This window comes from Phaseolus vulgaris, chromosome 4, assembly GCF_051622355.1.
Source record: "Phaseolus vulgaris cultivar YP4 chromosome 4, ASM5162235v1, whole genome shotgun sequence".
NCBI lineage: Eukaryota > Viridiplantae > Streptophyta > Magnoliopsida > Fabales > Fabaceae > Phaseolus > Phaseolus vulgaris.
Window position 1 is genome coordinate 10,227,616 of NC_143501.1, and position 14,049 is coordinate 10,241,664.

Genomic DNA, 14,049 nt, shown 5'->3' on the forward strand with positions numbered 1-14,049 from the left:
GTTTAATGCATGTTTCATTTATTCTTATGTGCACCTTATCAAATATTGAGAAAAGACTGCACAATATTGTATCGTCTGTTAGACAAAACACTTGTATCTTATATGATATGTTGTTTTTATGTCTTACAGATGAAGTGCGATAATGTTTTACACTTAGTTGTTTTGAAACACTAATTAAAATCTTGGGGTGTTGATCTTTTGCTTTAATAGTTGTTTTTAGCACTTAATCAAAATCATGGGTGCTGAACTTTTCCCTAACATTCTCTAAGATGAATCTATAGCAGATGAGCAACTTTAGTGCAACATATAAAGAATTTTAAAAGATGGATTTGTTGTTGTTGCCAAAAGCATCATTAAAGTAAGTTCAAATAAGATGAAACTGAATTTTTGAAAGGACTGAGCAAGCAAACTAGGGAACACAACAAACTTCTCACCAATGACATTGTCTTCTCTACACTAAATACACTAAAGGGTATTGCAACAATGAGTTACTTGGTTCAAGAATATACCACAACACACAACAGGCTAGTTCAAAAAGAAGTCATATTTACGTATTTGTAGTGGTTCTTTTTAAATCCTCATAGGGAAACAAAAGATCACAGACGCAATATGCCTTACTATAGAGTCCTTCACAAGCATAAGTCTTGCACAAACACTTGCAACCAAAAATTAACCTTTTGAATGTAAACATAATACAACGCAACGTCAACAGTATATGAATGTAAACATAATACTTTGAAAGATGATTTCAAGGCTATTTCTTACTGCACCATATCAATTCTTACATGCACCTTATCATTTTTTAATTTCCAAAATTACCCTTATTCTGAATTTAAAAATTCAGAATAGAAAATATAATTAAAAAAAAAATACATTCTGGATGAAGAAATCCGGAACACAAAATTAAAAATGCATTTCGGATAAAAATTTATGGAATTCAAAAATGTATTCCAGATATTCAAATCCAAATAACAAATTTTGGAAGTAATTTTTATTTACACCCTTTTTCATTTTAAGGTTATTTTTGTCATTTTGGAGGGGCACTTAAGTTTAGGTTGGAATTGATATAATATAATTATCAAAACTTTTATTTAATAGAATGTATTTGAGACCGTGGATTTAATACCTAAATTTTCTACAAACTCATTCATTTAAGAATTTGAGTTGGAAGTCTTCTTAATGTTAAATTACTTATAACGTGTATTTAATCTCTCCTACTTCTCTCCTTGACTAATATAAGATAATAAAGAAATTAAATTATTAGGTATTAAAAGATTAAATTAGATTTTTGAAAAAGATAGGTAAATTTTTCTATTCTTATCGGAGAGTCATGTCTTGATTAAAGATAAAATATTTTTAAAACTAACAATAAAATTTACTTATATTTTAGTGCTTATGAAAGAGAAAGGAGATTGAGATATTGAAGTCTAAGTGGTGTAACCTTTTCATCCTTTTTCATTCTCCAGATACCAAATATTCCTCTCCTTCTCTTCCATCACATACTTCTTCCAACTCCCCACCTAACACAACATCATATTCCAAATCAAAAACAACCAAAGTAAGTGAGTGAGTAAAGATTGAGGAATCTCTCTCTCTTTTGTAATGGTTGTTGTCCAAGGTTTCAAAGTCCCACTCCCACACCCTTCCTCCCTCACCTCCTCTCACCACCCCCACACCTCCATCCTCTTTGAACCATCTTCCCTCTCTCTTGCCCTTACCCACACTGATTCCTCCCTTTCTCTATACCCTTCATTCTCACCCCTTTCCCCTTCCCCATCTCCACCCCATACCCAAACCCTAAACATCCCCTCCCCCTCCTCCTCCTCCACCTTCCTCCTCCTCCAACAGCACCCTTCCGCCGCCCCAGCCGTCATCTTTCTCGTCTCCTCCCCCTACCGCTCCCGCATCCTCCTCCGCCTCTATCGCCTCCGCGACCCCTCCTCCTTTGAACGCGTCACCCGTGTTCTCTGTTTGCATAAAGACCTTTGCTTTCAGCCGGGGCTCGGTGTTATCCTCGACGCCAAGCACGGCGCCGCCGTCAGACTCGCTGCCTCCGTCAACTACTTTGCGCTCCACGCTCTCTCCTCCAACAAGGTATGGGTTTTCGCCGTCAAGGACGATGGTGGCGGCGGCAACGACGATGGCAGTGGCAGTGGTGGGGTGAGATTGATGAGGTGCGCGGTGATTGAGTGTGCAAGGCCGGTTTTTTCTTTGAGTGTTGCATTTGGGTTTCTGATTCTCGGGGAGGAGAATGGGGTTAGGGTTTTTGGTCTTAGGAGGCTCGTGAAAGGAAAAAGCGGGAACAAGAGGGTTGGGAATTCGAAGCAGCTGAGGAATGGGGTTGGTGTTCGAGGAGGGGGTTTGGAGGTGGCGAACTGCAATGGTGATTTGGAAGGGAAGATGGAAAGACATGGAGTTGCTGCTGGTACGTGAATGAGTAAACTTTTTTTGTAAAGTAGTGTTAGGGTGTTTTGATTTTTGAATTTAAGTGGAATGTGCTTACACTGCTGACTAACACTGGATTGTCATGTATGATAAGAAGGTTGACATGTGTAATAGTTACTTTAAAAATTGAACTTAGGGCTAACAGTTTGATTTCTAGGGTGGTTTTGGATTTATCATGTGTGATAAGGCGGTTGAATTTTGTAGTTGTTAAATTTAAAAATCGTATTTAGGGTTAACAGTGCGATTAAACGGTGGTCTGAATGTAATTAGAAGGCACACTGTCATTAGAACATGGATTGTCATATTGATAAGATTGTTGGCTTTTCTGATGATTGTTTTAAACGTCATATATAGGGTGGTTTGTAGTTGCTTTGGTTGACATTTACACAGACAATGCATGGAAATTAGTAACTTAGTTTTCAGCAGAATTTGGGGAGCGAATGCTGTTTTTATTGGTTTTAACATCCGAATTTGGTCTTTTGGCTTTTGACTTAACGATGTGTTTTGATGACAATTAGGTTTGTACATTAGTATAACTTGTAAGGATACTTCAGCAGAGACTACTAGTGTGTAGGAAATTCAATCATCATTATTCAGTGTCTTAATCCTCAAGGAATCAGCAAAATTCTGTCTTTGCATTCTGTTGTCTGTTATTTGTTGTATATCAGCTTCAGTGGCCGCAGTACTCAATGTCCTTCCTAACAAGCATCTTGAAACATCTGAATTTGATACAATTTCCAATTCTCTGGATCATTGAGTTTTATTCATTTAGTTTTAGAATAGTGAATGGCATACTGTTTGTTTATGAAAGATACAAGAGTAGTCAATGGTGGCATATAGTGCCACTCAGACTGTGGCAGTATAATGCTTATCGCCTGCTATAGGGAATTCATAGTGCTGTGTGGATCGCAGCCAAAATTGCTGCCAAGTTCCCGAGGATAGTACTACCAATTAGCTGTGGAAACCTTATTCTGCCCCCTTTTTTCCTTTAATCAGTAAGCCATTTTTAGGGTTGCCATAGTGATGTCACATATTTTCTCCTTCAGAATCATGAGTTTTGAATTACAAAATATTTACTTTCACTAAAACCCAGTATCCCATCTCTCTCAACTCAATTATCAGCCGCCATTTATACTGTCACTTCCTCAGCTGGTTTCTGACCATGCTTTATCCGGCCTAGAATGGCCCTTTTCCAGCCATCGTCAACACTTCAGTTTGTGCCCCCTGTTGTTTCTCTGATAGCCTCTGTTCACACTTTGCCGGCTTGTTCTGTCCTTTAACTTTTGTGTCTTCCTCTTCCCGGTTCGCGGAGCTTGTGGTTGGCTTTATCAGAAACCCTATAAAAAAACACCCTTTTCTGACAACTTTGTAATAAATGGGGAAAAATATTTTATACTCTATTCAAACTCAAAACAGTTCTACTTATAAAATTTCTTCTGTGAGAGTTACATTTGTCTGAAACCCACTGTAAAATGAGTTCAATTGGTTTAAACTTAAACTGGGTTTCCTGTGGTTACCCATTTTTTTAATGGATTGATTGTTGATAGTTCCTTCACTTGCACTGGACTAATTCTCTTTCACCAGCTTGAGATCATTTAGGTTAAGCATAAATTGATAGTAATTTACTGCTGACTCCAATACAGTTTTAGAACTTAACAAATACCTAGTTGGAATGTGGTATTTGCTAAACCATGGGATCTGAAGGGTATTGATTTCTGTTATTTTACCTTCTCGGTCATTTTCAAGCAGTGATTAATTCAAAATAGTGATTGATACTACTAGCCTATTTGTAGTACAACATGGTGTTTTTGGCCTGCTTTCAAATTTCAGTTGCTTTAGCCAAATATCTACCCTGGTCAAATGTAACAAATTGTGTTTCTATATTTAACTTCTGCTAACAATTTGTAGATATTCCTCGCTGACCAGGATATGGGTGCGATACGAGATGCCATCCTTTGTTTAATCTCAAGATGTTTTAATGGTAAATAATTAAATATTAAGAACATATCTTTAACAGCAAGCTGTATTTTGAATTTCTTGTGATAACAATGGAATCTCTATCTAGAAGACTGGCAATATACTTTCATTATCTCCCTATATTTTCTTACAGTGTAGATCTGTAGAGATCACATGATCTGATTACTTGATTTTATGCATAATTTTTAATTGGTTCCAACTTTTCCCAGTACATTACCTAATCTATGTTTTTCTTCTCTCAGTTAAGCAGACACATGTTAAATCAAAACTCGACGACAGGGATGGAGGTTCATGTTTTGTGGTGTTGAAGGGAAATGAGGTTAATACAAATTCTGTGACAAAGGTATCCATGTCTATAAAGGCTATTTCCATTCAGGCTGTATCCCAGAGGATGTTTCTGATCTTGGATTCTCATGGAGATTTACATTTGCTATCCCTGTCAAATTCTGGCGTAGGAGTAGATATCACTGGTAATGTTAGGCCACTGCCTCGTACAATGAAAGTGAAAAGTATATCTGTTCTTCCAGATCTATCTGCTAGTAAGTGTCACTTTCCTTATTTTATATTTTATTTTTCAAAATTCAATTTGTGGTTGTTTTCTTAGTGAAATATTTTATGTTGGTGCTGGCAAAAGCTGCTAAACATATGTTGATGATCATTTCTGTGATATTAGCTCCTAATTAGCTTGTTGATTGACTGTAATTTCATTCTAAAGATTGGATCGGTGTGTACACCTAAAGGACAAAATTTCCCAATCATCCTTTTTCATCTATAAATATAAGGCAGACAGTGGGGGTTTGGAAAGAAGACTGAATACTTAGTTCTCTTTTCTATCTATGATTTTTGGGCCAGTTTGTTTAAACATAAGTGTTTTTGAAATAAGTAATTTAAAAAAAATCATTTATTTAAGAAGCAGATAGGGTTTTTTTTATTTAAGTTGAAAACTGTTTATTTTAAAAATAATCAGACTAGACAAACACAAAGAAGACCGAAGTCTGCTTATTTTATTGAATAAGCACTGATTTAAAACAAAATACGCACAAACAAGCTGGTCCTCAATCATATGTGACATTGGGAGACTTACTTTTGCAAACTGAAGTGAGACATTCTTTCTTTCTCTATACATTTTGATTTTGTTTCTTTAGATATGTTGGAGATTCTAAATCGACTAAAAATATAGCCAAATTGTAGTATAGAAGTGGGTACGTAAACCGCACTTTACAAACCGGTTTTGTAAGATTGTGTTAGATTTAAATTTACTTTCTAAGATTGTATTAAAGCCTATCCTGGCACTGTTTGTTGGACCTATTCTTCTAGTCATTATCAGCTATAGGACTACCTATAAATATCTAGTCTTACACTAGAGATGTCCAGTCCTTATGAAAGATTGTGTGTTGGAGATCCCACATCAACTAGAGTTATGAACAAATTACAGTATAAGTGAGTGCAAATTTTGCCTTAAAAGTTAATTTTATAAGTTTAAGTTATGCCTAAATTTACTTTATAAGAAGATATATCCATCTTGAGAAAATTTACATTATATTTACAGACTTTTTGAGTTAGGTAGATAGATAGAAAGGAAGATGTCACTATATGATATGTCCAAACTTGTTGAAAGTACTCAAACTACAAGGAGTATGGAATAAGTTTGAACTACATGTAAACATGGTTATCAAACTCGTGATTTAACTCGTTCAAGTTTATGTTCCCACTCACCTTGGGCGAGTTGACTCGGAAGCAAACTCATTTTTGGAGCAAACTTGGTAGACTTGCTCTGAACTCGGTGAACTCAATGAACTTGCGAGTCTGCAACCTAGTTGGCAAGTCGAGAGGGTTTTTTCTTTAAACCCAAAACGACCTCGTTTTTTAACTCAACCAAGCAAAGTCACCCATTTGCTTGTGATAGGGTTTGTGTTTGTGTTCGTTGTGGTTGTTGGTTGCTGTTGTGTTGTCATTGTTCGTTGCTTTCGTGGTCGTGGTGGTGTTGGTGGTTTCGTTCTCTCTGTGATTGCGTTCTCTTTGTTCATGGTTGTGTTGTCTTTGCTCGTCATCTCTGTTTCGACCGTTTGCAACCGTCACTGAGTGGTGGTGCATCGTGTCTGAGGTCTTTGTTCGCCATGGTCATGCTTTGCAAAAATTTTTCTACTATGTTGTGCTGTTGTCATATGGTAATATTTAAAGATGTTTGGTCTAGACAGAACGCACCAATGCATCATCATCTGTGTTTGCTTGGCTGTATACTACATGATTCATTTGTTGCAAAGATTTTTTTTTTAATTGAAAATGATTGGGGTAGGCAGTGGCAAACTTGTAGAGATTTAGAAAAAAAAATTCAATTGAATTCTGTTTTTATTTCAAAAGGTTCCCTTTTTCAAATTCATGTTTTTTTAAGGAAATGTTTGGAAGTGGATCAAATTAAACTAGGGGCAATCCAAGTGCACCCTCATCTATTAAAAGTAGAAGTAAAAATGCTCAAGGAAATAGGCTAGATATTGGATGAAAGCAATAAGAGATCCAACTCTAGATGTCCTTGATCTTGATAACATAACTTTTGATGCCAATGTGGATGCACAATTTTCATCTGGGAAAGTTTGATGGTAATCATCATTGTGATGAAGATGATGGAGAGGATTATGTCATTAGAGGATTGGACATAGAAACTTGACATTTGTCCATTTCTAGTTATTTAATTTCCATGACTTTAACAACTTATGTTTTGTAGGAAATTATTTATTTGGAGTACTTTGAACTTATATAATCCTCATTTACTACTAAATTTAGTTATTTTAGTATTGTGGACTTATTTGTTTTAACTATTTTAATTAATTATATTATTGAAATACTTTTTTCATATGAAGTAAACTCTTACGAGTTTACATAGCTCCCACAAGTTTACATAGACACTCAAGTTTGATAACCTTGCATGTAAACATAAAGTCACATTGTTGTGTTTTGCTTGATTGCCTATATTTACATAAATTAAGATTGGGGAGATGCTTAACATAAAGATCTGACCTTAATTGGGAAACCCTTCAATCCATATGACACCCTTATTCACACTCAACTTGCTGTGGTTCAGACTTGAGATGGGATGAAGCACATGCATACCACCTTTTCAAATATATTGATTGAAATAGGGGTATTTAATAATGATTCGGTAAAAGAAATGTTCCTTTTCATTTTGATGTAAAAATCCATTAACTAAAATAAATTGTTTAGAGAGTTGAATTTATTTGTTTCTTTTATTTATTTTGTGTTTGCAGTCTTGAAGAATAATCAAATTAAACAATAATAAGCCCTATTGGGCTAATACCTTACTTGAGATAAATAAAAGAGACAATATATTATAAAGAGCTGAAATCACCTCTCTTATGTTTTCGTATTTATATTGATAGAATTCCAATATAACGAGTAGAGGGAAGAGAAAAGATCAAAAGATTGAACTAGAGTCCTAGGTACAGAGATAGGTGCAATACATAGCAGTTTTCCAATAAAACTATTCAAAACCTATTCTAACACTCCCCCTCAAGTTGGAGAGTACAAATTCTATGTACCAAGCTTTGAGCAGATAAATTCAATTCGAGATCCTCTTAAAATTTTGTTAACACATGTGCAAATTGATCATTGGATTCAACAAACACAACAAATCTTTCTTCAAACTACAACTTTTCTTAAATAAAATGACAGTCAATTCCACGGGTTTAGTGCTCTCATGGAACACTGGATTGGAAGCATTGTGGAGAACAACTTAGTTACCACGACACATCTTTTGCTGAATCTCACAAAAGTTAAGTTCTTAAAGGAATTGTTTTCACTCATACAAGTTCACAAGTAAGATAACTCATTGCCCTATATATTCAGCTTCAGTAGTTGATCAGACAACTACATTTTGTTTCTTGCTTTTCCAAGAAATAATATTTCATCTAAGAAAAAACACAATATCCTATAGTAGAGTGTCTGTCAGTAGGCGATCCTGCCCAAATAGCATCACAATAGCATACCTTGTCTTGGAGCCTTTTTGAGGTATGTTATGATAAGGATGATAGCATTCCAATGATCAATACAAGGAGCTTGCATATGACTAACAACACCAATTGCAAAAGACAGATCAAGTCTAGTAATAGTAGGATAAATAAGTTTCTCAACTAATCTTCTATATCTTTATGGATCAGAGAAAGATTCACCTTGTTCTATCATTAATTTATGATTTAGGTCTATAGGACTATCCATTGATCTACAATCAATCTTACCTGTCTCTTTTAGGATTTCTAGAGCATATTTCCTTTAAGAGATTACAAGACCTTCTTTTGACTAAGCTACTTTAATACCCAAGTATTAAAGATTTCCAAGATCCTTGGTTTCAAAATGTTTGCACAAGTGTTCCTTTAGCTGTGATATTCTAGTAGCTTCATTCTCTGTAATGATTATATCATCAACATGCACACTATTGGTTGAAAATGGTGAAAATAAAAGAATGTGTATTATGGTGGAACCACACAAAGTACTTGGTTGTTATCACCTATTCACCTATCATAAAGTTTACTTACATTTCAGTATTAGATTTCACGCAACTATTTAGGAAAGTGTAAATGAAGTGGGTAAAAAGAACAAATACTAAAGTAATGATATTTTTTAATTTATTTTTTATCATTATAAAATTTCAAGATTTTGTTATCAATTATAACTTACACTTTTAAAATATAAAATTGATAGATATATATTCAAATAAACTCCTTCTATTTTTTTAATTTTATATCTTTTTACGCCTTAACCGTAGAAAAAAAATTATAGATATGACAAACCATTTCTTTCTTAAGTTAGAGAATTAGAAGGATGTCAGGTTAATTGGTTTATTTTTATTTAACATTTTACTATTGATAAGATATTTTTAGGAAACTATAAAAAATCAATTTATTAGTGTATAATATTCTTAAAGAAATGTTATTTAGATTTTTACATTTTGTATTTTTATATTTTTCTAACTTGTTTGTACTCTGAAAACATGACTATAGAAATATTTAAGCAGTTGTGCTACTTTACAAATGTTATCTTAACGACTTAAGAACAGTAAATCTAACTCAATGTTATAAAACCAAATCTTATAAAAAATTGATTAATAAGATGAGGTTTATGTTCATTTATATATTATGAAATATCTTTATTTCTAGTCAATATAGAATCTAGATTTTTGCTGAAATAATGAAAAGAGATGATATTTGTTTGATGAGTTGAATGCACTTTACTTACACACAAAAGCCCTAACGAAGCAGTGGAAGGATGTGGTTGGGGGTTGTGGTGCGATTTGGTTGAAAGGTTAGGGATGATAAAGGAAGGTATGCATGAGCTTCTGTGTGGTGGAATGGTTGGGTCTTAGCTTTATGATGTGCATGGGTTATCACCAAAACACATTCACAAATCTAAATAAAAGCAATGTTCTCATAACAATTGTCTTTTTTTTTTTAACATCAATTTGTCTCTGTAATTTCTATCTTGGGAATTGCTTTGCTCTTGTTCACTCAAATCTACTTGTTCTTATAATATGTTTTGTAGTTTTTGTTTGAATACAATGGGTATAGGACAAGTTAGTCATTGCTATGCCTTTCTTGTGTCAATGCTTTCTGGTTTCATTTCATGTTCTGGACATATGTCTACCATTGGATTTCCCTAGATAAACAGAAGGGATTTTAAGGTTCACTTATTCCCTGGCTGCTAGTCTACATGTTATGTGCAATACCTTTGGTTGAGATAACAATCACAAAAGAGCGAAGCATTATAAATTTATAATGGACTCTTTCAGTTGCTTCAAAATTTAAGCTTCAGAATGTCAATAGCACTTTGTTATGTTAAAGTTATGGTTTTTCAAATAGTTGTTAGATATAATGCATCAAATATTTTGTATTTTGTTCTCACTGCAGCTAAAAATAATTAATTTTGCAGTGTCTCAGACTATCTGGATATCAGATGGATACCATTCTGTGCACATGTTCACTGCAATGGACATAGAAAATGCTTTAAATGAAGTGGATGGAAATGATTGCAATGAAAAGCTTTTACGTCTCCCAGGTTCACAAACTTACATTTCCATTATTGATTTAGTTATTGAATTAGAAATATGTAAGTTGCTGTAATTTTCTTGTACTATTAGTAGCCAGTACAGATTGAACTAAAATATTTAAGAATATACTTAATCATGTATCTAAAGGTACGATCATTCTCACCAGTATAATCATTTGTGGATTACAGTAACTGATTGTCACTATAAAAATATGTAACTTTATCATCCTCACTCTCCCTGTCATGCCATGCAAAGGACCATAAGAGTAACCAAAACAATTTTACAAACCAAATGTAATCACCACAAACAATGCTAGGTAACATCCCAAACTTGTCAAACTAGAGAGTGAGAGAGAAAATACATCAGATCTTATTAGGAAAAAAACACAGCATAAGGGAGCCATCCATCTATAAGAATGTAGAAGATAAAAGGAATGGAGACTGGACCTAATCCCTGGATGGAGAATTTATTGTGACTGTTTAGTTGAGGTGAGGACAGTTCTGAAAGAGGAGACTATCAGAATCCTAGATTTGAGATAGTGCAGGGATTAAGTGAAAGAGACAATAATAGTGGGATTGATATAAATTAAGCTTAGTGACATAACTCAAGTAATTTGGAAATCATATCAGTCTTCTTTTTAAGAATGTTTGAGCTCACGTAACGAAATCATTGTCTATAATTTTATTTAAGGATTGTAGAATGCCTTGTGTGAGTTTCCCTCTCTTCACTTGTCATGCATAATCTAAGTAACTTTTGCTTTCTGATTCAGTTGTTCGAGTTCTTTTCTCCAGTGAGAAGATTCAAGATATCATTTCTCTATCTGCAAATTCCGTTCTGATTCTTGGACAAGGTAAAATATATTTGCTTTTTGTTTGTATAATTGATTATTTATTAAATTCTATACCAAGGACACTTTTATATCTTCTGCCTCCTTCATTTGACAAACCATAATAATAAAATTAAGAAAAATAAGTACCTCTGGCATCTCACTGTAAAGCCTTTGTGAAATTCTCATATGCATCTTGTAATATTATCAATTTAATTTTTTTTATTTGGGACATGTATATCATATTAGAATTTCAAAACTGCTATGGGCTGTTGTGCATGTGTTTCCTACATTGTTTTCATGGGCCGAAGTTGCTTTCATCTACCCCTTACCAAGACAACAGGATCCCATAATGGTGGAACCATTTCCTTCTATAAATTATTGCATAATAATAGCTTTTTATTTCTCCTCTTGTGAAGTTCCTTGCTTGATATATCCTATCTTCTCCCTATTCACCATGTAAAACTTTCCCTGCTCAACAGGAAGCTTATATGCATATGAAATTTCCTGAAGCTGCTTTGCTGTTTTAATCTTTTTCAGTGGTAAGTATTTGCTTCATTCTTTAAGTTACTGACCTACCTGTTACAAAGTTTGATGTAAGCTTTCTTTTGTAGGAAATCAATATATCTGGCTCCCTTGATGTTTCTAAAGTATACTTGTGTGGTTCATCGATAAATCATATCTCTCATAGTAAGTGTTTTATCAGTTATAACAAATACAATGTTACCCAAGCTATGAGATGTTGCTGAACGTGAAATAATATTTTCCTCTTGATATTTTTCTTCTCCATTACAAATTATTTGAATAACTTGATGGGCATATTCATAATTCTTGAGTCAGGTGCTCTGGCTGCCCACTCCTTATAGCACATCCCTAAGATACTGAAGACCATGAAAGGTATATAAGTTTTGTGCTGCAACTGCAACCCTTTTGGGTTCACACCTGTTCTTAGACTTTACTTTTGTTGTATATATGTGATTGCTAGGGATAATGTATACAGGTTTTTTATTGTTAACCAAGTTATCAATAACATGACCTGACAACGGATGCCTTTTTAGTTATTGTTCAGATTGGCAGCAAGCATCATTGGACTCGTAATATGCAGAGTTATCTATTTCTGGGGCCGTGATTTTCAAGATCTTAAAGTTGCCTGTCCCGCAAAACCTGGCAGCTAACTGCTGGAGTACATACGTCCAACAAAGATGTTGGTTGTTCATCCAACTTGCTTGATGATCATCTTTTGGAGTTGGTTGAAAACATGGTTTTCTGCCAGAGAACTGAGCAAGGTTCGATATAAAAGGCATGATCTTGTTAATTGTGTTTCTCCGTTTGTTGGAATAGTGTTTACTGGATTTCAATTTTCATTCTAGCTACGTCTATGGTTACTACTGTGCAAGTTATTGGAGTTGGAGGCCTGTCTTGTTATTTATGCTGTGTTTACTTTATACCCTGCCATGTTTTGGTGTCTTAACAATTACGGTTTCTTTGATGCTGCTTTACCTTTTAATTACGATGAGTTTATTTGAGTTTGACGCCTGTATGTATTCTTCGGCTGGGGAAAGTATCATTCGTAAAACTTAAAGATGAAAAGAGAGAAGTCCTAACAAAATAGACACTACTGGATTTCCTCCAATTCCAGTTGTTTGATGTGGATGATTGTAATGTTCAGCATAAACTTATCAGGTAGGTTGGAGTTTAAAAAAAATGGTAGTAGAGAAATAAAATGGAAAACTACATTGCTACATTCGGATTGGGTTGTTTCCATGCAAGGTGAAGTACATTTCTAACGTTAAATAAAGGTGTTTAGTGGAAGAAAATAGGAAAGAAATGAAGATAGAAAAGTAAAATCAAGTGAATGATAAAAGAGAAGCATTGGTGTAGTAGTTAAATCATCTTTTAATCTTCATCTGTTAAAATTCTCACCTCTCCAACCAAAAACAGGTGGAATTATAAATTGACACCTAACCATCATTACCCAATTATAATGGGAATTATTGGATTTATACAGAACTAAGTAAAAGAATGATGAAGCTAAGAGGCGTTATTCCCAAGGGGTGGTTAATAATTGGACATGGTATCAATCAAAATCTTGTTGCACAGGTGTTGGGGGGCAGTGAAAAGATAAGACATGAGAGTGAAGTGAGGATGAAAACCTCCTAGAAAAGCAGGCAAAAAAATGAAGTGTATGGACCCCAACTAACGGAACCTTTCTTTCTTGATACCTACTTGGCGTACACATCAGACAAAACTGATGACTATGAAGAGGTCCTGGTGGGGCCCTTCCACTTCCATTATTATGTAAGGACCCTTTCCTTGCCTTGCCTTGCCTCATTCATTTTTTCAGGATTTTAGAAAGCATGTGGCTTGCACATGCACAACCACAAACCCCTTTCTTGCTCCAATCTCTCCACTCTGCTGACAAGTGACATCCACTTTCACAATCACTTCACAGCCCATACTGAAAGCAACCCAACAGTGTTCACTGATCATGTGTGTTATCCTATTCCCAAGTCCCAACTTTAAAAACAGTAATAATGCAGAGGGATTCACCCCCTCATTGGGCTTTCCATAGGTTACAGTAAGAGAAAGCATCTCAGTTTGGACAAAATAATGGAGCCAACTTCATTTTTCAAGTCTCTTTTTCAGAATTGGCCAAAATTAACAATGGATTCTAATGCTGTGCTTCAGGCCATAATTATATCATCTGATAACTTTCCATTAATATAACTGTTGGGGGGTTAGAATT

At 34.6% G+C, this 14,049-nt stretch overlaps 1 protein-coding gene across 12 annotated transcripts; it reads left to right on the forward strand.

The window, feature by feature from the left end:
• Positions 1-1,397: 1,397 nt before the first annotated feature.
• Positions 1,398-12,835, forward strand: LOC137837183 (uncharacterized). Of its 12 annotated transcripts, none has more exons than XM_090301427.1 (10): positions 1,407-2,425; positions 4,354-4,426; positions 4,665-4,765; positions 4,878-4,961; positions 10,360-10,485; positions 11,247-11,327; positions 11,786-11,845; positions 11,918-11,993; positions 12,144-12,200; positions 12,362-12,835. In XM_090301427.1, exons 1-2 carry the CDS (start codon positions 1,603-1,605, stop codon positions 4,365-4,367), a joined length of 837 nt encoding a protein of 278 aa, XP_090157553.1. In that variant the 5' UTR covers positions 1,407-1,602; the 3' UTR covers positions 4,368-4,426; positions 4,665-4,765; positions 4,878-4,961; positions 10,360-10,485; positions 11,247-11,327; positions 11,786-11,845; positions 11,918-11,993; positions 12,144-12,200; positions 12,362-12,835. The 12 variants fall into 12 exon arrangements, with proteins under 12 accessions (XP_090157555.1, XP_090157556.1, XP_090157553.1 ...); XM_090301428.1 differs by having other exon boundaries at positions 1,442-2,425; positions 12,140-12,200; positions 12,373-12,835; XM_090301429.1 differs by having other exon boundaries at positions 1,398-2,425; positions 4,665-4,961.
• The last annotated feature ends 1,214 nt before the right edge of the window (positions 12,836-14,049 follow it).

Coding starts and splice junctions, on each gene's coding strand:
- LOC137837183 (XM_068646075.1), top strand. CDS start 1,603: ATGGTTGTTGTCCAAGGTTTCAAAGTCCCACTCCCACACCCTTCCTCC. Junction 4,962..10,359: donor TCTTCCAGATCTATCTGCTA/GTAAGTGTCACT, acceptor TTAATTTTGCAG/TGTCTCAGACTATCTGGATA. Junction 11,328..11,785: donor CGTTCTGATTCTTGGACAAG/GTAAAATATATT, acceptor CCTGCTCAACAG/GAAGCTTATATGCATATGAA.